Genomic DNA, 24,753 nt, shown 5'->3' with positions numbered 1-24,753 from the left:
AACTGAGCGAGCGAGCGCCGACCTTGAGTATATATACAGCACGACGGCGCATGCACTGTCAGCTGTTGAATGTTCTCGAAGCGCGACGCCACATGCGCGTCCACTGGAGAATCAGGAGAATTGTAGATGTCGAACGCGGTGTGTAGAGGAGGAAGGGTGCACAGATGGTGGAGGAGTGAAGCGCGCGCGGTGTGTAGAGGAGGAAGGGATGCACAGATGGTGGAAGAGTGGGCGACGGCGCGACGGCGCATGCGCGCGCGTCAGCTGTCGAATGTTCGAGAAGCGGTGCGGACGGCGCGGACGGCGCACTACAAGGCGCGAGTATAAGATGCTCCGCATCTAAAAGGTAAGGTCGAGGCTATGATCCGGCAAGCTTACAAGGCAGCGCTTGGGTTGCCTAACAACGCGCCTACAGAAAGGCTGTTAAAACTAGGGGTACACAACACCCTGGATGAATTATGGGAAGCGCATCTGGTGATGCAGCACGCTAGGCTTTCGACAACCAAAGCGGGCAGGATTATATTGGAAAGGATTGGCATTGGAGCAGAGGCTCCCACTGGGGACACTAAAATTCAGGTGCGGCGAGAGTTACATAAGGCCCTGTACATAAAACCTTTGCCCAAAAATATGCATCCGATTCACCATACGCAGCGCAGGCAGGCAAGAGCCAGAGATTTACACGTTGAGTACGGCGAGTACAAAGCGGCAGTCTATACAGATGTTGCGGAATATAAGGACAAAGACGCTTTTGTGATTGTGGTGGTGGACAGGTGGGGGCGCTTGATCGCTTCTGGATCGGTCGAAACCCGCTCCTCGGAAACTGCAGAGGAAGCGGCGATAGCGCTAGCTATAACTAATTCGCAGTCAGATTTGATTTTCAGTGATTCAAAGACAGCCATCCGAAATCTGGCGAGGGGCAGAATATCGGCGACCGCTGCACGATTTCTGCATAGGGCCACGGGACGAGAAATGAGAGAAATAGAAATTGTCTGGGTACCAGCACACCCTGGGAACCCTGGGAACGAGGCGGCTCACCTGAATGCTCGAGGTTTCGTCAGCCGGGTAGGTGAGCCGCCAGTTCCGGGGAGGTCCGCGAAAGATGGGCTGGTGTCCTTTCATGACATAACGAATCATTATAAACTAGAGCGGAGGTTTTATCCGCCCCCGCACAAGCGGTTGACTAAGGCGCAGGAATGCGTCTGGAGAAAACTGCAGACGCGATCTTTTCCCAACCCTTACGTGTTGAACAAAATGTACCCGGAGGAGATTAAGCCGCAATGCAAATGGTGTCAGGCTGTGGCAACATATGATCACATATTTTGGGAATGTAGCATAGTGCCGCCGCCGGTGGATATTATGCGTGATCCCTCTCTTGAGCACTGGGAGGCCGTGTTGACCAGCTCAGACCCAGTCGTCCAGTTAAGGGTCGTGGAGTGGGCCACACAGGTCGCCGCCAACCTTGGGTTGATGGCCATCTAACACGGAATCATCCTCAGTTGCTTTCTGACGAAATAAAGTTTTTCCATCCACATACTTGCGCACATGATGAAGCGTCGCGTTCAATTCAGTGTTTCACGGTAGCAACGCTCCTGTGGACAATCGAATCGATATCTGTTTGTCTGTTAGAAAGCCGTTACAACAGCATAAGATGCGGCACTGTGCTGGTGTAACAGCCGTCTCATACGAGCCGCATGAAACAATAAAACAGGAAACCCGGCCGCAAGCTATACATGGTCAGCAGAAAACTATTCGCACGATAATAAAATTAGAAAGAGTAACAGCACGGCAAACAGCAGAAAACGTCCGACCGAGCAGCCAGCCTTCATCTTTCTCTACCACCAGCGATTCTTTCACCGCGCTCAAATAATGGCGAAACTATCCACGCAATAGCCATATACCCACTATTTACTCGTATAACTAACGTCACCATTTTTGAAGTGTAAGGCGCGATGACGACAATGGATAGGGGGAGAGAGAGAATGGTGGAGAAGGAAAGGTAGCGAGGTGAACCAGTCGAGAATAACCGTTTTCTACCCTACCCGTTCGAACAAAAAACAGAGGAAAGGGCGGAAAGAGAGCAAATAGGGACAGAAGGGAGGAAATATACAGAAAGGGAGCACATCACATAGCACGTGCGCAATCACTCAGCAAGTAAGGGTTCACCAAGCTGGTGCGGAAACGCGACATGACTATCCCAGCCACTTGTCAAGGTCGTTTTTCTTAAATTACAGCATATCCACGGAGTCTATGGTGAAGAGTGGGGCGAAGCGTTCATGCTTCCGTCTGTCCGTGCGCCCATTCATGCGCCATGCGACCGTTCGTGCGTTCATCCATGCATACATCCGTGCGTTTGTTCGTACATCTGTCTGTCTGCCTGTCTATCTGTGTGTGCATCTGTCCATCCGTCCATATGTCTCTCTACCTGTCTCTCTGTCCATCCATCCGACTGTCTCTCTGTCCATCCGTCCGTGCGTCCGCCCGTCCATCCGTCGATCCGTGCATGCGTGCATGCGTCCGATCACGTTCAAGAATGCAGCCGGTGCCTGGATAACACCGACGAGACGCGAGCAGGGGAAGCCGAGCGTAAGCGTCTTCAACGCGCCCACCGCTCTGTTTCATTCATGTCCCACCAACGATCCGCCTCGTATGGCAACTAGCGAGGAGACTGAGGGTGACACTTCTTCCTCACACACCCAGACACAACCCGCGCAGCAGCTTATGGGAGAGTATCGGTAGAGCGCCATCTAAAATATCTTCCCTCAACTGCAGTTTGTATGTAATTCTATCAGACAGCATGGTCTATTATACTGGGGCTCCTTATTTTCTTGTCTCTTTGGCTTACGCTACATGCAGGACAAGGCTAGGCTAAGAAAAGTTTCGCCCCTAAAAAATCACAGCATATCCACGGAGTTTATGATGATCAGTGGGGCGAAGCTTCGAAGTGTTTAATCGGCTAACCCTGAATCATCCGATCGCTGTGTTCGTCCATCCGCCGTGTGTATGTCCTTCCGTCTCTTCATCTGGCTGGCTTTTTGTCCGTCCGTCTCTCCATCTGTCTAAACGTCCATTCGTCCGTCAGTCTGTCTGTCGGTCAGCCTGTCCGTCTGTTTGTTTGTCTCTCCGTTCATCTAATAAACACTGTAAGTAGCACCATCCCGTATCTTCTCATCACATATTCATCATATACAAGTACTGCCATCAAGCGGACATTCGAAGAATTAAAACTAGAGGTGGCTACTACATACAGGAGATGCACAACCCACGCCTTAAATGGCTCCTAAACCACCCAGCGTTTAGTTGAGGTGAGCAAGTCGTGCTTGAGTTTACAACGAACACGTAGTCATGAGAATTTTTCGAAACGGTGCCGCAATAGCGGAGAGAGAGGGAGAAACATCTTTATTCACAAAAGCATGGAGAAGGAGGGTATGGGAGGAACCGCTAGTCCGGGGTCCCTAAGACGACTCCAGTGACGAGCCGGGCCCGTTGTATCAGATCTCGGAGGACCTCGGGAGGTCCATCGCGGAGAGCATCATCCCACAGCTCCTCGTTACGTAAAGGGGGAAGGAAAGCAGATAAGGGAAAAAGATGTTCTCAGTGCACTCTATCGAGACATGGAAAGTCGTGGGGGAGTTTCGACAGCCAGGGCAACGGTCTGCATAGCACTGCGGGTAGACTTTATGAAGCGATACTAGATTGGGAAATGTTTTAGCCTGTAGCTGGCGTAACGCTACTGCCTCCTCTCGTGAGAAAGATGGCGGTGGGGCGCTCTGAGGGCGATGGACTTTCCTGTAGTGACGAAAAATGTCTTTGTAAAAGGGAAGAGGATCCCCTCACTCCGCAATGGTCGTCTCGTCTTGCCGGGCCGCCCAGAGGGAAATTTCGCGGGCAACAGCGTGTGCGCGTTCGTTGCCTGGCAGACAGGCATGACCAGGAGTCCAGAGTTAGTAGATGCGAAACGTACTCTTAGACTCTGTTAGTGGCATTTGATTGAGAATTTGGTGGGCCTTTCTTGGGATGCCATGCCCTGATAGGAAGACCTGACATGCCTGTTGCGAGTCTGTCAATATGTAGACCTCACTGTGAACACGGATAGCGTATTGTATCGCGAGATCAACTCCAAGAATTTCGCCGTGAACGTCATGTGTCCCACGCATTGCAGCCCAGTCCTGCAGGCAATTGGTGCCATCTAACACTTAGGATGACTGCCAGTTGGGCGTGTTGGTGGCGCTTGTCTGTGTCCTCGCTGAGTGTGTGTATTTTTGCGCTTGTTTCATCATGAATCTAACACTACCGAGGTGTAACCTTCGCGAGTTCGGGCTGTGTCCGTGTAAAAAGTACGCGATTCCGGGATGTCTTCGAGCATACGGCTGAGGTATCGTACGTGGGATTCGCGCCGGCCCTTGTCATGGTGGGTGTGCATGTTACGTGGTAAGGGATGAACACTTAGTATTTTACGTATCGCAGGCGATAGGGGCGTGGGACAGCTTTCAATCTCAAGTGCTGGGACGGGATATCCGAGGAGTTACACGCGTTTGATGATCGAAACGCGACGATCGCTTTTTTCCCTCTTTCCTACGCTACCCTTTACAAAACCGCTTGGCCCCTCCTCGCTTAGTCAGCTGAGTTCCCCTCCTCATCTCACGTGACATACGTCACTGCTGACACACTGTATGAGACAGCGTCTACTTCCGGTTGCCGCGATCCCCCCCTCCAACGACCGAGCTCGCCGTCAACGGTATTGTGTGTGTCATTTGGGTGCAGTGATTTTTGACTAACCGCTGTTGCTGTCGTGCCGGCCCATGACTTACGAATCGTGCCGGTATGGACCCTTTGTTGCGTTACGGGCCGCACGACCAAGAACAGCAAGGTGCGCGCAAACAGTGTTTTCCGAGTGACCTGGAGTCGTCGGTTGTCGTTCGGTTAATCACAAGCATCGGAAGTGGTAACGTCATTGAGTTTCACTGGTGATGTCGCGCATGTCAGTGGCTGGAATGGCGGGGACCGGAAAGAAGAAGCCATAGTTTTTTTTGCGAAATTGTGACGCGCCCGCTACCTGTAGCACTGGGGCGTGCGGCATCGTTGATCGTGACGGCATTCGGCATGCAACGCGCTTGTTTACTTGAAATGTTTGGGAAAATATTGGAGGTGGCTTAGGGGCCCTTTAAGGAGCTTCGCCGCCAAAAACTTCAGCAGCTCTTTGGTCGCCTTCAGCTGCAATATTCTTTGTCGACAACATGCCAGAAGAGCTTCAACAGTCATTGGCCAATTATAAAGGTGCGTCTATCTGTCCATCCATCCGTCCATCCATCCGTCAACGCGTGCGTTCATCCATTTGTCCATACGTACGTTCGTTCATTCGTCCATATGTCTTTCTGACCGTCCATCCAAGTGGCTGTCCGTGCGTCCGTGCGTCCTTCCTTTCTTCCGTCCTTCGGTCCGTCAGTCCATTCGTCTTATTCAAGGAACGCCACAATCCGTCCTTCTTCTTCAACAACAATGAAAGTTTATCTGTATACCGCACACAGTGTCTCTCACGCCCTTGGCTTGATGATCGATTAGGGTGATTAACCTTCCTATGGAGAGCTTCGCCCCACTCGTCATCAATCACCTCGTAGATATGCTGTGATTTTTTAACGGTCAATCGTTAGAGTTACCCATTTCTGTTCTCGCCGTTCCTGGGTCGACATAAAATGTCTATTAACTGCGGCATATACCGGCATACCATGTAGCACATACCCGACCCCGAGCATGGGTATGGGTAGGAAAAACTTTATTTAGGTCTGGCGGGGCGTGAACTTGCACGCAGCGAGCCACTCCCATGTCTGGCAAAGACGTGGCGGACAGGTTAGGACTATCTGTTCCTGAGTATGTGCCAGTTTTTTTTTTTGGAAATGTGATGACGTGTACGACGACATTGGGGCATTAGTTATGTCGTGACAAGTGCGTCGAATTCGCAAACGCATCTTACCACTCCCCTACCCCCCCACCTTAATGACATTGGTTTGGTGTACTCCAAGTTAAGGCGGTTACATAAGAGCACCAGGATGTGGGTACATGGATAGATAGATAGATAGATAGATAGATAGATAGATAGATAGATAAATAGATAGATAGATAGATAGATAGATAGATAGATAGATAGATAAATAGATAGATAGATAGATAGATAGATAGATAGATAGATAGATAGATAGATAGATAGACATAAACGTGCTTGCTGTACGTAAAGAAATGCTTCGCATTTCTTGCGTCTATTTTAGAAACACATACTTAAAACTGGAGAAGCCTACTAACAACTCTCATGAGTTTATGTGCACGTCAAGATTCGAAGAATGTGAAGTTTTGCGCCGGAAGAAGAATGAAGCAACGCGTCTGAATACTTAAGCATTGACACATCGATAATAGCTGTAGTGCATGCATGAGACAACGTTCAGTCAATTTGAATAAATATAAAATCAAATGCCTTGACAGTTATCTGTCATGTAGAGCGCCACGTGCTAGATTGATGGGTTCTGCTATATTGCATGGACGTGCGCACATGGGCTTTCGTGACTTCTATATCTCCCGCCTTTTGTGTGCTTCTGGAGTCATTAGCAGGTGCTCGTGTTGTCCGGACTTCCACCGTGTGTCCGTGTTTGCATGCCCTGTTTCTCTTAGAATGCACAGACACCTACAAACTGAGTTCACTGATATTTCATAACTCATTTCGTTTAAATATGCGCATATAAAAGCAGAGCTACCTACAATGCTGCTATACTTGCCTCACGTTTTTATCTTTTGCCTTTCTATCTGAACTTACAGCATTAGAAAAATATAACGTTTTCATTATTGGTACTATGATTAGTATTATTCTTCTTGCAATCCATGAGCTGCTCTCTTCGCAGCTATTTCATCAGCTTTTAAATAGGACGCCGCACTGGCCTAGTGGCTAAGGCACTCGGCTGCTAACCCACCGGTCGCGGGATCGAATCCCAGCTGCAGCGGCTGCATTTCGAGGCGAAATTGCTCTAGGCCCGTGTGCTCAGCATAGGGTGCACGTTAAAGAGCCTTAGGTGACCGGCATTTCCGGAGCCTTCCACTACGGCATCTCTCGTAATCATATGGTGGTTTCTTCACGTTAAATTGAGCTTTGAGACAATGAAGACAAAGCAATGAATAGAGTGAGCGGTAGTAAAATGCTATTCGTTCCATCCTGCCTTCTTTTCCCAGGGACATCTCTGGGAACCATTTCTCCAAGCTACAGAAGAGTGACTTCCCGCTGATGCCTCAACTAACCATACTGTAAGTCTACCGGGCAGCCCACTTCCACATGAGCGTAATGTTCGTCGGCGTGTTCATTAACGTTACGGCATAATATGCAACCTCGTTTGCAGATAGCATGGAGAGTGCCGCGTGAACTCTGGGTGGCATCTTACCACGAATACACATGACACAGGCCAACTGTTATAGGTGGAAAATGTTGAAATAGTTATTATTGTGAGTCGTACAGTGAGGAATAGTTCAGACGAGACATGTATATCGTGTCGCTTGATGTTCAGCCATCATTGGTAGAATTCTCGGCACAATAGGCATGTCTTTGAGGCTAAGTAATAAAGATATTCGCGCGCTCAGCTGGTAGGATGTTGGTGGTAGTTGAGTATCTGCACAGTTAAGCGGTCAGTGGTAAATTATTACAAACATGACAAACATTCTAAGAACTCAAGCAACATGCTTTGTGAATCGCTAGGTACATTCCTGGCTGAATGAGAGAACGGACGCAAACTAGCTACATGTATTTTGACCAGTTTTTGTCGTAGAGTTGCATTTATTAAGATTATAGCTATATTCAGTTAAACCTAAGAAAAAAAAACATTGGCCCCTTATCTGCAAGGTTCACTGCAGAGTCGTTGAACGACGATACTCTTCCGCCTGCCTTTTCGACATAGCATTATATTGTCAGCGCAGCGTAGTAAAAGCTACGGTGTTAAAAAATACTTACGTATGCCTTTTGTAGTATCAAGAAACACGCCACAGTATAGTCCGTGGCGTGTTGATGTTCTGCCTCATATATGTGCAACATTTGCTTTTCAATCAATAATACGCACAAGTATGAAGACAGAGACCAGAGAAGTGTTGGTGGGAACGGCAGATGTTCAGTTTGAGCCGTTTTGGGATGAGAAACAGAACAGTGGACCAATAGACACAGGTGTAGACAGACCGAAATTTTCGCGTATAAACCACGTATTGATAAACGCTTCTTGACTTCAACTTGACTTGAATCCGCCTTCAATGCAGCGCGTTTGGAACGCGTCGGTGGGTTGGTGGCCTTGGCACCGCCTAAAGACAGTGAGTTCGAAACGAGTTAGTGCTACATTGAAGTCAGTGGCAAGTCAAGTTCAAGTGAAGCAGCGTTTCTGAATACGGGAGAAAGTATCCCAAGAAAGAATATCGTTTTTAAATATACAAGCTCCACTTCCAGTACTGTAGCATGCTTCTTATGCATCTGTCTGAGAGAGCAATGATTGGCGATTTCCGTTCCAACCATGAGTACATTTTCGCTGGTAATGGAAACACTACGTTCATTAAAAATAAAAAGTTTCTCGTTTATTGTTGAAACGATATTTTAGGTGGAGCAATGAAGTTAGACTTTTTTCATGCGATTGGCCAAGAACTAAGCTTGTGCGACTAAGCACTAGCAAAGGAGCCTGTATAGGCATGTGATATGCCCTAAATGCGTAAAATCTGCCTGACGTAACGTAAATAACCGAATGAAAGTAAGGAAAATAATTATGCAAGTTGTTCCTATAGTAGGGACAGTAACCCCTGTGGGAGCAGCTTACATTTATTCTTCAACTGTAACCTACTATTAGCCCTAAGAAGTTGAAGTGGTGCCTCCTGGTGGCAAGCCTGTGTGACGTCACAAATAAATCTGGCACTTCCATGCCCACCGCCGCGCACCTACATAATGACGCGGTCGATTCGTGCGCTGTTCCGCTGTTCTCGCTCACTTCTGCTCGTCTGAAGCTCCAGATGAATGACGAAAACAGAATCGGTAATGCGGCTGATAAAACAACAAATGTCTACTTTTGCTTCTGCACAATCATGCGCGTGGCCGTAGGCAATGGGAAAGTGGTGAAGAGGTCTGTGTCGCCTTGCTAACCCCAATAACAGATTTAATTCCTGCCCACTCAGCCGAACTCCGATAGTTGTGAAAAGCAGGAACACACTTCTGCTTAGAGACACCGAACTCATTGGCACATAATCACGTGTTTTTAAGACGCAAGGCACAATGTTTACATTATGAGGTTGAGCTGTTCATGGGTGATTCGTATAGGAAATTTGAGGGTTTCTCCTCCAACAGAGTTATTTGTAACAGAGGAATCAACGTATCTAAAGACAGTGCTCTCGCTGGTGTGACAAGCTCCGCGCTCACGAGCATTATCGAGTCTTGCAAAGTATCTCGAATGCGCTTGCCCTAGAATACCATCGCCGCTGTTTTATCTGTTTTTCTCGTGTACTTGCTCACTCAACATGTTGTTTAGTTTCAAGTTTCTCTCGCGATAGTTTTAAACTTTCATTTCACGAAATTTATTTTTGTTATGTGCAGAAATTCTTATTGCCGTTAGATTCTGTCTTCGTGCAGAATCGTAGCAACGTTGTTATCTCACTCGTAACTATCAGTTTCGATAGCCACCTCGTAATTGATTTTTCCTAGCAGTTGATTACCTGTGCGTGGACATGATGTAAGAGACTAGTCGTCACCTTATTGAAGCGAAGCTGGTTCAATTATTACTTGGGCCACGTCACTGACTGTGCCATCGAAAGAGTTCATTTCGACTTTCTGGCGTTTGTGTTGGAATGGTTGCTATCAGCGCAATCCTCCCACATGAAGTTTTTAATACTGTTTGGGACGTGGTGGTGGATCACCCCAGTAGTAAACGCAAATCAGGATATACGACTACACAATGTTTGGCGACCGTTGAGAAGAAACACGTAATGTGAAGTAAGCGGACATATACCAACACTTCCAAAATGATTGCACGTGCTTCGGTACATTATCGTTTATTTTCCGAATATGTCAAGTTCATGCTTATGACAAGCAGATTCATGTAAGGTCTTCTGCTTGAGAAAGCGCAATTGCGCCAATGCATTTAGATTACTAGCAAACGCAGGCGCAACTTGCACGGTGAAGCAGAATGTATTCAATGAATTGAAAGCATCCTAATTTAACTTCTGATACTTTGGAATGTGTATGTTCTCATCTCAGAGTGTACGCCTAGTAGTAACCACGTTACAACCACTTGGCATATTTTCCTATTTCTCGGTGTACGTAACAAAAACAAAAACAATTTCACAGTAAATCTTCTGTTTGAACGGGAGTCTGGCGATCCTAAGCTAAGTGATGAAAGCCTTTTGCAGCTTCGATTACTTTCACTAGTTACGAAACCTTTCACTTTGTATATTGAGATTTACTCCACGCAATTGCGAAGTAATCACCAACGTATCACTAAAGAGCGAGTACGCGGCGGCCCCCGAAAGACAAGAGAAGCGACGGCGGAGAGGTAGTGTCCTTGCCGTGACGCTTGCAGTAATGCCAGTGTTCGTTCTCGGGGCTAATAGACTGTTCCAGGGGATGACCTCATACGCTCCCTATCAGCCATACATAACACACTGGTAATCATAAACTCAAATTGAGCGTGTGTAGTGATCTTACTTTTTCGTTTCTTTTACAAATATCGTGTTTAATTTAATTTGGTTCGTCGTATGAGGCTATATACAGTAATGCCGTATTAAAACGGGAATATTAAGGGCAAAGTAACACAAACACTTTAGTTTCTACTGTCACCAGTTGGAATTGTACCACCGTAATTTTGACTTGAACAGGTAGATTAGAGCCAACATTATATTTAGCGACCGTATTCTTTGCGACATGGCGTGGTTATTTCCAGCTATTGCGCATATCAGTCACTGCACCAGACAACTTCATGTTTAGTTTCAGTCCATGAGTACTGCACTGATATTCGCTTTCGAATTAAGAAGGTAAGAATAATGCACCAATTTGCTATGTGTCATCTCTTGATTCAACATAGTCGCATTTCCTTGCAGTGTGCTGTCTTCATCTGAGGTCATCAACTTGGATGAAGACGTCTTTGGGAACCTTCCCATGCTGAAAAATGTGTGAGTCACTTTTATCGAATGTGGTTCGAAAACAAGAATGTGTGAATATTTTGTAAACGAACAAGTCAGTTCTGCTTTAGTGACATACATATTGAAATATATAGTGTTAGTTTTTATATTCTGTTTAAGTTGACACCGTAAACACCAAGAAATCCTCTAAACGACGTGCACTTCAATAATAAATAATAGAAAAAAAGCCGATTGCATGGCGAAAGGAGAAAATCTTCAGAGGAACATAGACTGAACAGCCTGTTTGCGGCTCATGTTCAAATATGTATGAAGTAAGCAGTGCGGGTAGTGTTATTTTGTTCTCATGAACCTATATGCCCATTATGAATAATGCCGATTATTAGGAATATTAGTATGGCTCGAACTTGTCTTTGGTGAAAGCTTCAAATAGCTCATCTATTGAAACTCACTGTGCATCAGAAAGTTGAGTAATCTAAGCGCAAATTTTCACTTTTAACTGAAAGGTGAGCAAGTTAGTTGTGCTTTTAGTTCATTAAGGAAACTTACGGTAATTACCAATATGTTTCCCTACCACGCGGCCATTTACTTTTTTTAATAATGTCGTCAAGTGTAGACTACTAAAATCTAAACGCGAGCTGGCTATTATAGCGAGTATTCAGGAAATGGGCTATAATGGCGAAACATTTGGGACCACTTAGCTCTAGAGTGCTAGCGTTTCTTCCTGATTTTTTAAAAGTTATAAAGATACAGAAACATCCCATAGCGGCATTTGAATTTGAAAGCAGTGCCCTACACTTATCTCAATCAACAAATGACACGTTTTAAGTGTGCTGCGAAAGCGAACATATGGTTCGCTGATAGTATACTTCATTATTCGGTGCACACAGCTGTACCCGAATTCGTTCATGAGCATAAAAGCTGCTCAATTGATTCTTAGATTTCACAGTGCGTAATAGGATTTCAATTAAAAAGATAGTTGTTTCCGGTTTAAACATGCAATTCCGAGAGAGCGCAGCATCTAAGTAAAAGGGGTGAGACGAAATTGCCAGCGATCATTCTACTTATTAGTGAAACAAAATGCCCCCAACTTCCCGAAAGGAATCGTGAGGAAATGCGAATGCATTGCATGCATGGCGCTCATAACGGCGTTTCTCACGTCAGAGCCCAGCCTTAGAAGAATAATGTTTTTTTTCCTTGACCCGTGCAGCCACGCGTGGTGTTTTTCTGTCGCGAGAAACGCGGTATGCGTTTTCAGCTCCAGTAGCTAGCTTTTTAAAAATGCAATGAAGTGACCAAAACAAACAGCGTTCTCGGCTTGTCGTTGGCGTTTCAAAGCGGCGTCTCAAGCACCCTTTTTTTTATTGGCGCCAGTACGCCCTACGGCACCGGTTGAATAAAAAATTGGCAGATCCCACTTACAGTGGGAATCGATGATATGCGAAGCATGAATGAGAAATTTTGATATGTCATGTTAAAATCAGCACAAAGTTACGGGGTGGAAGTAGATGATGCCGTACATGACTTCGGTGTCTTGATAATCATGTTTTGATGTCTAGTTTACCTTCGTCATCTATTCACGTCACGTAACACCAAATTCAGTATATGTGGAGCTAGCAAACCGCCCTCGAGCACATCATGAAGGGTCCAATATATTCCACTGTAGCGTTCACGCGCGCGCACGCTAGGCACAGTGGCGCTACGTTAGCAAAACGCGAGCACTCTATAGTGTAATGCCAGGCGCGACCAGCGTCCGTCGGCGCGGCCCGACGGCAACTGGTGCGAAATGCGACATGCTGCATTTCGCGCCGATGCCGTAGAGTAACATTACTCTATGCCGATGCGTTACCCACACAACACTGCGTCTCCCTCTTTTCCTGACGGAGGGACGCCGCACGCGCTGAAACGCACATGCGTTAAAGCAACACAGCGTGGCACGCACCTGCGAGTATATGGCAGGACCGGCGCCTGGAGTGGCAACGCCGGCGAGCACGCGCACCGCGTCATGTCAAAATGTATTGGCGCCTCAACCTTGGCATGTAGTCACGTTCTCACAAGACACGCATCTCAAAATTATTATGTTTGCGTTAGTCACATACTTTTGTCATCCATTGGCGTCACGTAATACCAAATTTGATACATGTGAAGCTAGCGAAATGACCACGAGCGCATCATGAGCGTAGCATGTAGTTATGTTGTTACATGACACGCATCTCATCTTGATCATGTTTGCACCAGTATCATACCTTCGTCATCCATTCACGTCCCGTAATACCAAATTTGATATAAGCGAAGCTAGCAAAACGGCCGCGAGCGCATTATGAGCGTGACACGTAGTCATGTTGTTACATGACACGCATATGATGATTTTTATGTTATGGTCTGTCACTTGTGTTCGCCTTGCAATCATGTCATACTATACCAGTTTTGCAACATGCCATGTGAAAGAAACGACCGCAAGAGCTACAGGACTATAATATGTAAATCTTGACATTAACGACATATATGTCATGATTTTCATGTTATGACTAGTCGAATATGTTCTGCATTCAGTCATGTTTTGCCATACCAAGTTTGGTATCGATACCATTATCAAAACGGCCAGGAGAGCTAAAAGTCGTAGGCGGCTAGATTGATGATAGATAGATAGATAGATAGATAGATAGATAGATAGATAGATAGATAGATAGATAGATAGATAGATAGATAGATAGATAGATAGATAGATAGATAGATAGATAGATAGATAGATAGATACGCTCAAGGTCGCCGAAGTTCAGTAAAAAATGCTTTGCATTTAAAAGAAAAAGTTCTGTTTCCTGTAAAAAGGCCAGGAGTGGTCGATGCAGTGGACCATGCGTCCAGTGCGTCAAGTCAGGTGGTTGGCCGGGGTGGTGGTGAAGGCCGCGTAGGTCGCGAGAGCGAGCCTGGTGAAGGTTCCCAATAGGTGATCAAGCGTTGCCTCTGTGGCCGGGGCCACTCAGAATGAGCATGTCGTTGGCAGATGCTGTGCACCGGGTGTTCATGTAGCCCGGATTGCAGGAGTCAAGGCGGCGCCCACACGAATCCTCCTGAGCGCAGCAACCTCCTCTCGGCGAGTCAAGCCACCGGGATGGTCTGATCCACGCGGAGGAATGAGTGCAAGCGTGGAGCACTGAAGGGTTTCTTTGTGCACGAGCAAGCTGTCCTTCGGGTCCAAACGAAGTAGAGGCAGCGGGTGTTAGACAGCCGCTGGATGGCAAGCGGCATCTGCTTCCAAGTGAGCCGGTGTAGACCGGCGGGTCCACAATACGCGGACAGGACAGGCACACGAGTGAATCAGTCGGTGTATATCAGAGGCTATATCGAGGGAGCTGGTCGCTCTTCGCCACTCTCGAACTGCCTGCTTGGAGTCCGTATATACAGGCAATTTATCGTGTGACAAAGAATCCATTTTGGATAGCATTACTGTTAACCCGTCGCGTATCGCAGTGAGCTCCGTTAATACGGATCGTAACGATGCCTCTGTTATGTAATAGCAGATATGTTGAATTTCAGGTAGCGTGGGGCATACAAGACTGGCTGTAGAACGCAGTTATCAATAGATGCGTCTACCCATACCGCTTGTCCGAAGGATTGTCGCAGGCGGGTCAGTGCTTGGTTATCACTGGCCTGTGCCTTGAGCCATGGTGAAAATTCTGCCAAAGGTGCGTCAGGCTGCGGCAGCATTGTATTAGAGTGGTTAGCTAGAGCTGCTGGAACATCTTGACTCTTTAGGTAGTGAAGGACTCAACGCGGGTGCACAATTTCGTCGAGGGTGTCGAGCTGCACTTCCGCCTGGAGGGTCGCGATACGAGAAGGGCACGTAATCGCCCTCATGGAATCTCGGTTGGCGGTTTCGAGCAAGTCCCAGTCTCTCAATGTCAGTCATTGAAACTGAGCTTGATAACCGAGCCGAGGTTGTTGGATTGATCACACCAAAATACGGGCCATTCGAGAACAGGCACCTCCGGTCTTTTGAGAGATGCGACTAATGATATGGAGGGTATTAGCACTCTTCCGATGAACAGAGCGAACCTACGCATTCGCGGAGGCAGGTGCGCCCAGTTCGACCCCGAGCACACGGATTGTGGATACACGAGTGAGGGTGTGGCAATTAGGCTCAAACAAATTGGCGTCTGCAGGTGGCGATGGTGACCTCGTCTGTAGGTGATAGACATGAATGCAGTCTTCGTAGCAAATAGTGTCAGTTCTATGCACGCACACCAGTCCGACACCTTGTCCAGAGCATTCTGGAGTGCCTCCTGCTGGTGTTGCAGGTCTTGATTTAGTGTCCAGACAGTCAAATCATCCGCATACAAAAGGAAGAAGGCACCTGGAATGCGTGCTAGTTGCCCCGCGAGGGGCAACAGGGCAAGATTGAAGAATATCGGGGCGAGCACCGAGCCCTGCGGTACAACCAGCTTCATTACAAAGTGTCCTGTTCATTCTTTGCCTACTCGGATGCAGAAGGTACGGTGTGCCAGAAAATACACCACAGAGTCGCAGACGTGAGGCGGAAGTCGAAGCCATTGCATTATGCAAATGATTGAACAGCGGCTGACGTTGTCGTAGGCCTTAGGAACGTTCGTGGCGAGAAGCGTTCGAATGCTGCTTTAATATTTTTCCCATAAGCACCATGGACGTCAAATGATCTAGGCCATCATCCGTGCTCAGATGCGGTCGAAAGCATATCTAGGCCGGATGGTAACAGGCGTGTTTTCACAGCCACCAGGAGATGTGCGACGCCAACATGTGTTCAAAAAGCTTTCACAACGTACAGGTTAGAACAGTCATCCGAAGATTAGAGAGGTTTCTCGAGTGCTTTCCAGGCTTTGGTATCGGCGCAACTTCGGCATGCTTCCTTCATTAAAGCAGCTATCCGGTCGTCCAGATGGCATTAAGCGTGTTCAGCAGCCACTGCAGTGCAGGGCTATCCCAGTTTTTTAACATTTCATAATGATTGATTGATATGTGGGGTTTAACGTCCCAAAACCACTATATGATTATGAGAGACGCCGTAGTGGAGGGCTCCGGAAATTTGAACCACCTGGGGTTCTTTAACGTGCACCCAAATCTGAGCACACGGGCCTACAACATTTCCGCCTCCATCGGAAATGCAGCCGCCGCAACCTGGATGTTTTTTTAACATTTCATAGGAGATCCCAACTGGTCCTGGTGCCTTGCATACTTTTGCCTGGTCAATTGCTGCCTGGAGTGCAACCATCGTGTACGGCACTTGCATGCCTTCGATGTCTGACATACTGGGACTTGCGCCAACCTCCGCAGGTAGGTTACACGGACAGTCAAATCGGGGTGGGGCCTGGTTGTAGGCTGGGCGAAAAGCCTTAACTATTTCTGGAGCGAACTGGCTTGGCGTGTGTCCAGAAAGACACGCACTGACCGCTGGGTCCGGCGTACAGGTGCCTAATTCTATGCCCCGGAACAGAACGTTCGCCATATTGAGGTGGTTGAGGACGATGGACCGAGTGACACACACCAGTCCATCCACCGTTCCCGGGCGAGACGCTTCTCGCAGCGACGCGCTGCAGCGGTAAATCTGTTGAAGTTATCACGAAGGTCAGTGGCTGCCCGATCTCGGTGTAAGGCTGGCTCTGCACGACGACGAGCTGCCCACACACGCAGAAGATGTAAACTTGGATGTGATCTGTTCTCCTCTACTCAGCTTGACTGCGTGGTGGCTTGTACAGCTCTGGTTAATACCTGCAATGGATCAGACGATTATCAGCAATCGAGACATTGAGTTCCTTGCAGAATAGGTCCCAGTTGGTTGTACGGCATCGACGTCGGAGGCGATGATGGTTACATGCGGCCAAACCGATTATCAACGGATGGTGATCACTTCCCCAGCAGTCTGGTTCTAGGTCCCGCGAAACGTCACACATGCCCGAACACCACGAGAGATCCGGCGCATAGGGTGGGGCACAAGGATGATTCCATCGACGTGTAGAAGTGGCCGCGGCATTCAGAAGGACAAAGTGCGCGTCTGTAAATGTGTCTAGCACGATGTTGCCTCTAGAACTGGAAGAAGGGTAGCTCCACAATTGATGAGGTGCGTTAAAGTCTCCCCAACTAGCACTGGGCACCCCGGGTTGGTTTGACGCAAGTGAGCCAGCCCCCCTAAACGCAATGGAGGAGCGCTGCCACTATACGGACGCACGTAAATTGAGACCACAATCACGTCAGTACGCGGAAATCTAACGAGCACAGCTACCACTTTTTGCCACTGGTTACACCACGGCAGCAGGGGAACTTACATTTGAGGATATGTAGTCACAACATACACCGCAGCCTTGCCTGGAGGTCCTAACGCACTGGTACAGCATTGATCAGGGATGGTTGGGGAAACATACGCAGTGAATCCAGAGATGCTTGGAAGTGAATTCGCTTCTTGTAGAAGCAGGCATCAAGCGGGGAGCTTCCCCAGCGCAAGGCGATAGCGAAGCTCACCAACTTTATTTGGAAGACCCCGGCAGTTCCACTGCAGGACACAGTGGTGGTGCGTCGCTTTCGAAGTAGCGGTCATTGTGGTGGAAGGTTTGCGAGCAACACCTTTGAAAGCTCTTGGAGTTGCCGGGCAACAAAGTGGAGGAGCTCTACCGGAGTCATCTTGACTGGAGCTGACGTGCTTGCAGAGGATGATTCAGGCACAGAAGCAGCATACGGCACGTCTGTACCGCGCATAGCAGTTGGTCCAGCGGGTCGAGCGAGATGGGTTCTGCATTGATCGAGGCGCATGACTTCAACTTGGAGCTGCGCTATCTGTTGTTCAAGCTTCGCCAGATCCTCTGTCGACGTATAACTCAGTCTAGGCGTGTTCGCAGCCTGCTGAACGCGTTTTTTGCCCGCTTGATGGCGTCGGTGTACGTGGGGGCTGCATAGCGAACATTGTCAAGTTCTACCAATGCTGGTGTGTCCTCTTCGGAGGGGAACAAGAGTTCAAACTGATTGCTAATCGGAATGTCGGCATCCTTTTCTTCTTGTGTCACTGATGGCTGGCTGCGCTTGCGTCGGTGATGGGCTTTGAGAGCCTTTTGTTTAACTGGACAATCTTTCGACGTTGTATCATGATCATCCGTTTGGCAGAGCCCGCATTTGTACGTGCACGTCTCGGAGGACTCCATGTAAGTGTCTGCCGGCTGGGGACAAGAATCTCGCATGTAACCAGTACGAAAACACAGATAGCAGTGTGCCACACCAGGCTTGTACAGATGAAATTTCAGGAAAAATCTATAATACGTAATGTGGCTTGGTGGCGTTCGAGGCCCTTGGAGAGTGAGCAGGCATGTGCGTCCATGGCCCATATAACGAGGTGTTACGATCTTGTGAGTGGAGCAGGTCAAAGAAGCAACAAGGCCCTCTGGTGATTCCCCTGGGTCAACCCCAGAAACCACATACCCACGCTGGTCCGAGCCGGAACTCAAGTATGCTTTCATTTGCACGATACAATCAGCTGTGACTGGCAGAGTTCGCAGTTGGGTGAGCTGGTCAACATCCGCTAGAGAACGCACTAATAAGGATACGCTGTTGGTGGGATGGTGAATAGAGAAAACTTGAAACGCGGTGGTTTCGAGACAGGCGTCGAAGGCTGACTGAAAGAGGTGATCTGAGAATTTTGATACGTCGAATCACTCACGTGGTTTTACGACGACCTTGTACTTAGACTCGGCGCCAGGCGAAGCAACAGCTGCCGGAGAGGGACATTGCCGCTTGCTTTCCGGTGGGGTAGAAGCAGACAAATCGTCTGTTTTCATTTGTCAGTCAGCCACGCGTTTCGCACTGCGTTTTGAAGTGGAGGCTAGTTGTGATGGCTGCGTCATGAGCTCCGCTGCAGCCTTCGATACTGGTTCACATCAATAACGCGGGAGCGTTGCCGCCACCAGATGCAACGGGTGAGACGCCGGAACTGTCCTGGCCAGCGTCCCAGGCACAACGTTGAAGCGAACGGCGCCAAGGTGGTTAGTCCAGGTCGTCAATGGTGTCCGGAAGGAGATAGCATGGGGCGACCCCATGGCCTCGTCCAGGGCGTCCCGCAGGTCTGTTCTTAGCCGGTGGGGCCGGACAGCTGGGCGTCGTTGCGTTGAGCTAGGGTTGTTGTGCCACAGACATGTTCCTCGTTCGGGAGCACGTCTCACGAGATCGAGTCCTGTTCCGACGAGCTGTCTCCCCCCCCTCCCAGCGCCGCTTTCCGTGCAGGAGAACCGTGCAGTTCCGGGGATAACGTCGCTTCCTCCGCCGAACCACTTTGCAGTTCCGGGTATGGCTGGTCTCCTCAGCCGAGCCACTGTGCCGTTCCGGGGAACTGGTCTCGCAGAAGAGTCCCAAAACGCTATTTAAGGCCGTGCCGGCCCCATGTTAGAGGGATTTTGCCCCAGCCGACGTTGTCGTGCTGGCCGGCTCTGTACAAACGACAACCTGCTACAGTAAACGCTACTTTTGTTGCTGTTTTCAAAACGGATTGCCTCCCTGTTTCGCCTTCGGGCTAAGGCTTCAGCGAAGTCTGCTCGACGGCTCGCCGCTCTTCGCCACCGCTACCATCGCGACAGAGCAAAATTCATAACAGTGGTTGGCAGCTTCGGGATATGATGTCCTACGTTTGGCAAGTCTGATCGGATCTCTGAGCACGAGGACGACCGCCGTGATAGCGTTTGGCTACGCTGCGATACGCTACCCTACGTTTGGCACGCCGGATCGGACCCCTGAAAGCTCGAGGACGACCGACCTGATATCAGCGTTTGGATACGCTGGTATACGCTACCCTGTTCTCATCGTTCGGCAAGCTGGGACAAGCAACCCCGGATCTCAACATTGGCAAGTTGGACCGGATCCCTGAAGGCCTGATACTGTTCGACGGCAGCCACGAGTTGGACCATCGTCGGCTACTTTGGTTGGGTGAGTGCCCAACGTTTACTGTTCATTTCGCCAGACCTCTGTAGCACAGGCAGATGTTAGGAGAGAGTTTTGTTTTGTTTTGTTTTGTTTGAGCGGTTATAATTTAATATTCACCTACTTTAAACCACGAGATTAGTTTTAGAGTATGGTGAATATCAGTAGTAGAGCATCACGAGGGACGAGATCGCGATGGAGCAGTACCTGGTGCAGGACCTCCTTGAAATTTGTGGAGCCATGGGGATTTTCGCCGGGTCCGCTAAAACAAGGGAAGCGATTCTCGAGGTAATGCGGGCAGAGAATGTGACGGCCGAGGAAGCTGACGAGTTTTGGGAGCTTATTTGTGAGCATAAGCAGAAGGCCGAAGAAGCTCAAAGGCACGAACAATGGAAGGCCGAAGAAGTTCAAAGGCACGAACAATGGAAGGCCGAAGAGAGTCGGAAAAGGAGAGAGCATGCTCTCAGAATGAAAGAGCTTGATCGTCAAATTGAAGCGATTAAGTGGCAACGAGCACAATACCGGCTTGAACTCTTCAGAATGGACGAGAATATCGTGTCTTTTCTCGTTAATTTTGAAGAGGTCTGCGACGATGTTGGTGTCGGGCGAGACTTATGGTGGGAAAAGCTTGCCACGTTGCTTCCGTGCAAAGTCGCAAGCGTTTTGGGGTGCTTTTCCGCCGAGGAAGCGCATGACTTTGATAGGATTAAATACGCTCTGTTCCGCCACATTGCTGCTATGAGTACTGCCGACTGTGAAAGTCGAGCATACAAGTACAGCGCTGAAGCGTGCAGCAAAGCGCTAGAAATTGAGACCCATCGCAAAGCGCAGGACGCCAACGTGCGTCAGAGAGAGCGAGATGAGGCGCGGCGTAAGGCGATGGAGGTGGAGGCGCGTGAAAACGAGGCTCGCCGAAGAGCGCTAGAACTAGAAGCGCGTCGAGAAGCGCGTAAAGATAAGGCATGCCGAAAAGCTATGGAGGCTGAGGCCCGTCGTGAAGGACAAGCCGCCGAAGTGCGCCAGAGAGAGCGTGACGCTGAGGTGCACCGCGAGGAGTTAGGGGCCGAATTCCATCGCATAGCTAAGGAAGCCGAGGTACATCAGAAAGCACTGGTGATGGAGCCGCTTCGCAGCGCACGCGATCAGGATGAATCGCGTCAAAGAGAGCATGAGGCCGACTTCGAAGGCCAGAGAATTAGGGCTATCCACGACAGCGATAGACCCCCACAGATCAAAAGCTCTCTAGGCGTGTTTGTTGTCTTTGATGGCATCGGGAATCCCGTTCTGTCGCAAGCAGAGACAGCTAGCAACGGGCCCGAAGAAAGGCTAGCTAACCAGTCTAGAGTCTTGGCAGTGCCTGTCAAAGGCAGCGCACTTGAAATTAGGTTTGTCGAAACAGCCCGCATTCCTAGCCATTCTGTCAAAAGGAGGCATCGGCGAAAGCGTAACACGGAAAAGACGACAGGCGCCAAGTGCGCTGAAGCCACTGTTAAGGGCAATGACGTCATTAGTCGATACGCCCGGTTCAGGGCTAGGCATAGGATCGCGAAAGGGCCCTGCAGGAAATGTTTGAGGCTCAGACCATCACTGAGATGGAGATTAGGGGGGAAGCAGGTCAACAAAGACCAAATTTCAAGGAAATTGGAATGCCGAAATCACCGCCTGGTCTCATCCTTTTCTTTGCCGCGTAGATGCAAGCAAATGGGGAAACGTTGCGAGCGCTTGAGCTGTAAAACAAGCGGTTGTTCCCCACCGTGGCGAAAGGGTAACTGGTCGAACGGGTGGCGTAAACGATGCAGTGCAGATGCCCCTTTCTTCGAGTCCAGCGGCTGCGGGTCAAAAGTCACTACTACTGAGTTCGGCGAACAGGTTGATTTGTCGTCCTTTTGTCCAGACCGCAACCCTCAGAAGCTGGGGAGTGCGCGACTCCCCAGAATTCGCTTGAGTGCCGCCTCGCTAATACGAAGAGTGTATTTTTTGTATTTATTTTGAGAATAACTTTTTCTAGATTTGTCGTCTGCTGATGAGCAAGGAATGGTTCTAAATTTTTGTAAGTTTCACTTGCCTTGTCATCGCAGAAGCTCACATTAGTATGTTTGTTCGATTAAATTTGTTTTCATAATATTTCAAAGGCTAGTGTGCTTTATTTTAACAGAGAAGGCATAGTAAAAGCCCCTGTTTAAGATACCTTCTGTGTTTAGCATTGCGTGTTATTTTGCACGTCGGTGTAGGTTAACTTTTAAATTTGTTCTGTCTAATGCGCGCAAGTTTGATTTTCATTATTATTTACTTACCTTATCGAGCGTGTTATCTCTTGTTTTGATGATCATTGGCTGTGCGCATTGAAGTCAGAGCTTGTAGGAGGACTAACTTTGTTATGTGTAGCAGTCTGGCGCTTGCGAGTGACGCCAATGTGCGTGATTCAGAAGTGCTTGGTATCTAAATTGTAGTTTCGGGGCGAAATTGAGTTAAACTCAGCAGCTTTGATCGTCCCCAATCTGCCTAAATCACAATTGAGAATCGCTTGAAAAAAAAAATTCTGTTTGGTTCAACAGTGTCATGCACTGACACTTGGCTGAAGGTGTGTCCACATTATGCATTGCTCCTCAGGTACATTGCTCGTGATGCTATTTATTTTAGCTCAGCTTAATTTCGAGGAATCATTTTCGTTTCTGCTGGTCTGGCGATTTGATCAGCATTTGAAGGGTGCTTGCTTTGGCCAGAGTGGTTCGGCTTTGTGTTCGACTCCGTCGTTCCAGTGAACCTCCGCAGGCCAAGGAAGTCTTAACGGGTGGAGAGAGCGGAACGGCTACCGGCGGTCAACCAGCATCCCTCCTTCCGAGCCGCGCTGACGGCTCAAAACTCCTGATGCATTGTCTGGCGGCGGGGGTGCTGTTGTGCCACAGACATGTTCCTCGTTCGGGAGCACGTCTAACGAGATCGAGCCCTGTTCCGACGAACTGTCTCCCCCCCCCCTCCCAGCGCCGCTTTCCGCGCAGAAGAACCGTGCAGTTCCGGGGATAACGTCGCTTCCTCCGCCGAACCACTTTGCAGTTCCGGGTATGGCTGGTCTCCTCAGCCGAGCCACTGTGCCGTTACGGGGAACTGGTCTCGCAGAAGAGTCCCAAAACGCTATTTAAGGCGGTGCTGGCCCCATGTTAGAGGGATTTTGCCCCAGCCGACGTTGTCGTGCTGGCCGGCTCTGTACAAACGACAACCTGCTACAGTAAACGCTACTTTTGTTGCTGTTTTCAAAACGGATTGCCTCCCTGTTTCGCCTTCGGGCTAAGGCTTCAGCGAAGCCCGCTCGACGGCTCGCCGCTCTTCGCCACCGCTACCATCGCGACAGAGCAAAATTCATAACAGCGTGCAGACAGTGCAGGAACGTTGGAGGGGGGGGGGAGGGAGGGGTCGCGCGAGCCGATTCTATCAGCTGATTTTCATGGAGCTGTCGAAACGCGTATGTTCTCGTCGGCAGCTCAGCTGCGTCTCCTCGAGCACACATTTCCGGATGTTCTTTACAGGCGGCCAGCTAGCTAACGGTCGAGAGTGAAGTACGAGCGGACGGGGAAGTGGTATGCAGAGAGGAGAAACAGCGAACGGCAAAAGGAGAGAAAGAGGTAATGAAACAGGAAGAGATAAAAGTGGCGCTATGATCTGCCTTCTATCAAAGGGGCACGGCTTAGCCCTTTAAGGATGGAGGAGGGGAAGTAAAGGTGATAGAAAGAAGAGAGGAGAGAAGGAAAAAGTGAAAGGCATGGCAAGTGAACGTTTTGTCCGTGTAGTCAGTAGAACGAAGCGAAAGCGTTCGTCTATGCCGCACGTAATGCCGCACTCTAGTTACTCCACCTATCACGCTGCACACATTTTTTTTATCGCTCAGATATTTAGCTTGCTGGTACGCAATGAAAACAATAACCACAAAACGCACTAAAGGAGAAAGACTGAAGAAAGAAAAAGTGTTCATTTAAGGACTCGTTCTCTGTGTCAGACACAATAATATAATAAATGAATCCTAACATACAATCATGCCAAGGAAAGTACAGGGGATGGTATTAAAAGTAATTGTGTTTTAAATGTAAGGAACGACAGGTGGGCGAAAAGATACCTTGCCGTAGGGAAGGACCAAATCTGCGACCTTCGATTAACGCTTGTGTTGTTCTACCAACAAATACTTCTAAAATGAAAGAAACAGTCAGCGAAAGTACTTCTCCTAGTTGATTAACTCCTGCCTTTGTATCATTCAAGTTTGAGATATACTCAGCAGTGGTTCACAGAAGTTTTCATTCAGCGTATAAAGTCGACTCACGTGAAACTTCGAGAGCTTTGAGAGTAGTCTTATCAACTGGTTCGAAAGCGTTACCAGCAAGTCCGCCTAATATGTTTGTGTCTCGACAAAGAAGAAAAAACAAGGGCCGATACTTATTAGCTTCCTAAGATTGTGAAAGCAAGAGCCTAAGAACACTAAAAACTAAAAAATTGGGAAAAGGGCGCACGCGATGATGTTTTAATACTATGAGACATGACGCGATGCAGAGCGCTTTCCTTGAGCCCTGTGGGCCTAATCTAAGAGGGGCTTGCCGCGAGATTTCTTGCTGAAGGCTGCGTCGGTTGACCTTTCCTCGCAACTAGTAACCATGGTAATACTTGGCGATCCGTCTTCCTTCAATCTTTACAACACTCCAGCTTTCCGGCTTACATTCT

At 48.6% G+C, this 24,753-nt stretch overlaps 2 protein-coding genes across 2 annotated transcripts in view; one reads left to right on the top strand and one right to left on the bottom strand.

Moving 5' to 3' along the window:
• LOC142817881 (uncharacterized) overlaps positions 1-24,753 on the top strand; it is a 219,502-nt gene that overhangs the window by 74,593 nt on the left and 120,156 nt on the right. Inside the window, exons 6-7 of the mRNA XM_075895814.1 lie at positions 7,210-7,281; positions 11,086-11,157. Of these exons, the coding sequence (XP_075751929.1) occupies positions 7,210-7,281; positions 11,086-11,157 (144 nt within the window). The remainder of the gene's footprint in view (positions 1-7,209; positions 7,282-11,085; positions 11,158-24,753) is intronic.
• Positions 1-24,753, bottom strand: part of LOC142817882 (scoloptoxin SSD976-like) — a 454,431-nt gene that overhangs the window by 332,935 nt on the left and 96,743 nt on the right. The gene's annotated exons all lie outside the window — the stretch shown is intronic.

Source organism: Rhipicephalus microplus, chromosome 5, assembly GCF_043290135.1.
Source record: "Rhipicephalus microplus isolate Deutch F79 chromosome 5, USDA_Rmic, whole genome shotgun sequence".
Taxonomy (NCBI): Eukaryota; Metazoa; Arthropoda; class Arachnida; order Ixodida; family Ixodidae; genus Rhipicephalus; species Rhipicephalus microplus.
The sequence above is the reverse complement of the archived record's forward strand: the minus strand, read 5'-3'. Positions and strand labels throughout refer to the sequence as shown.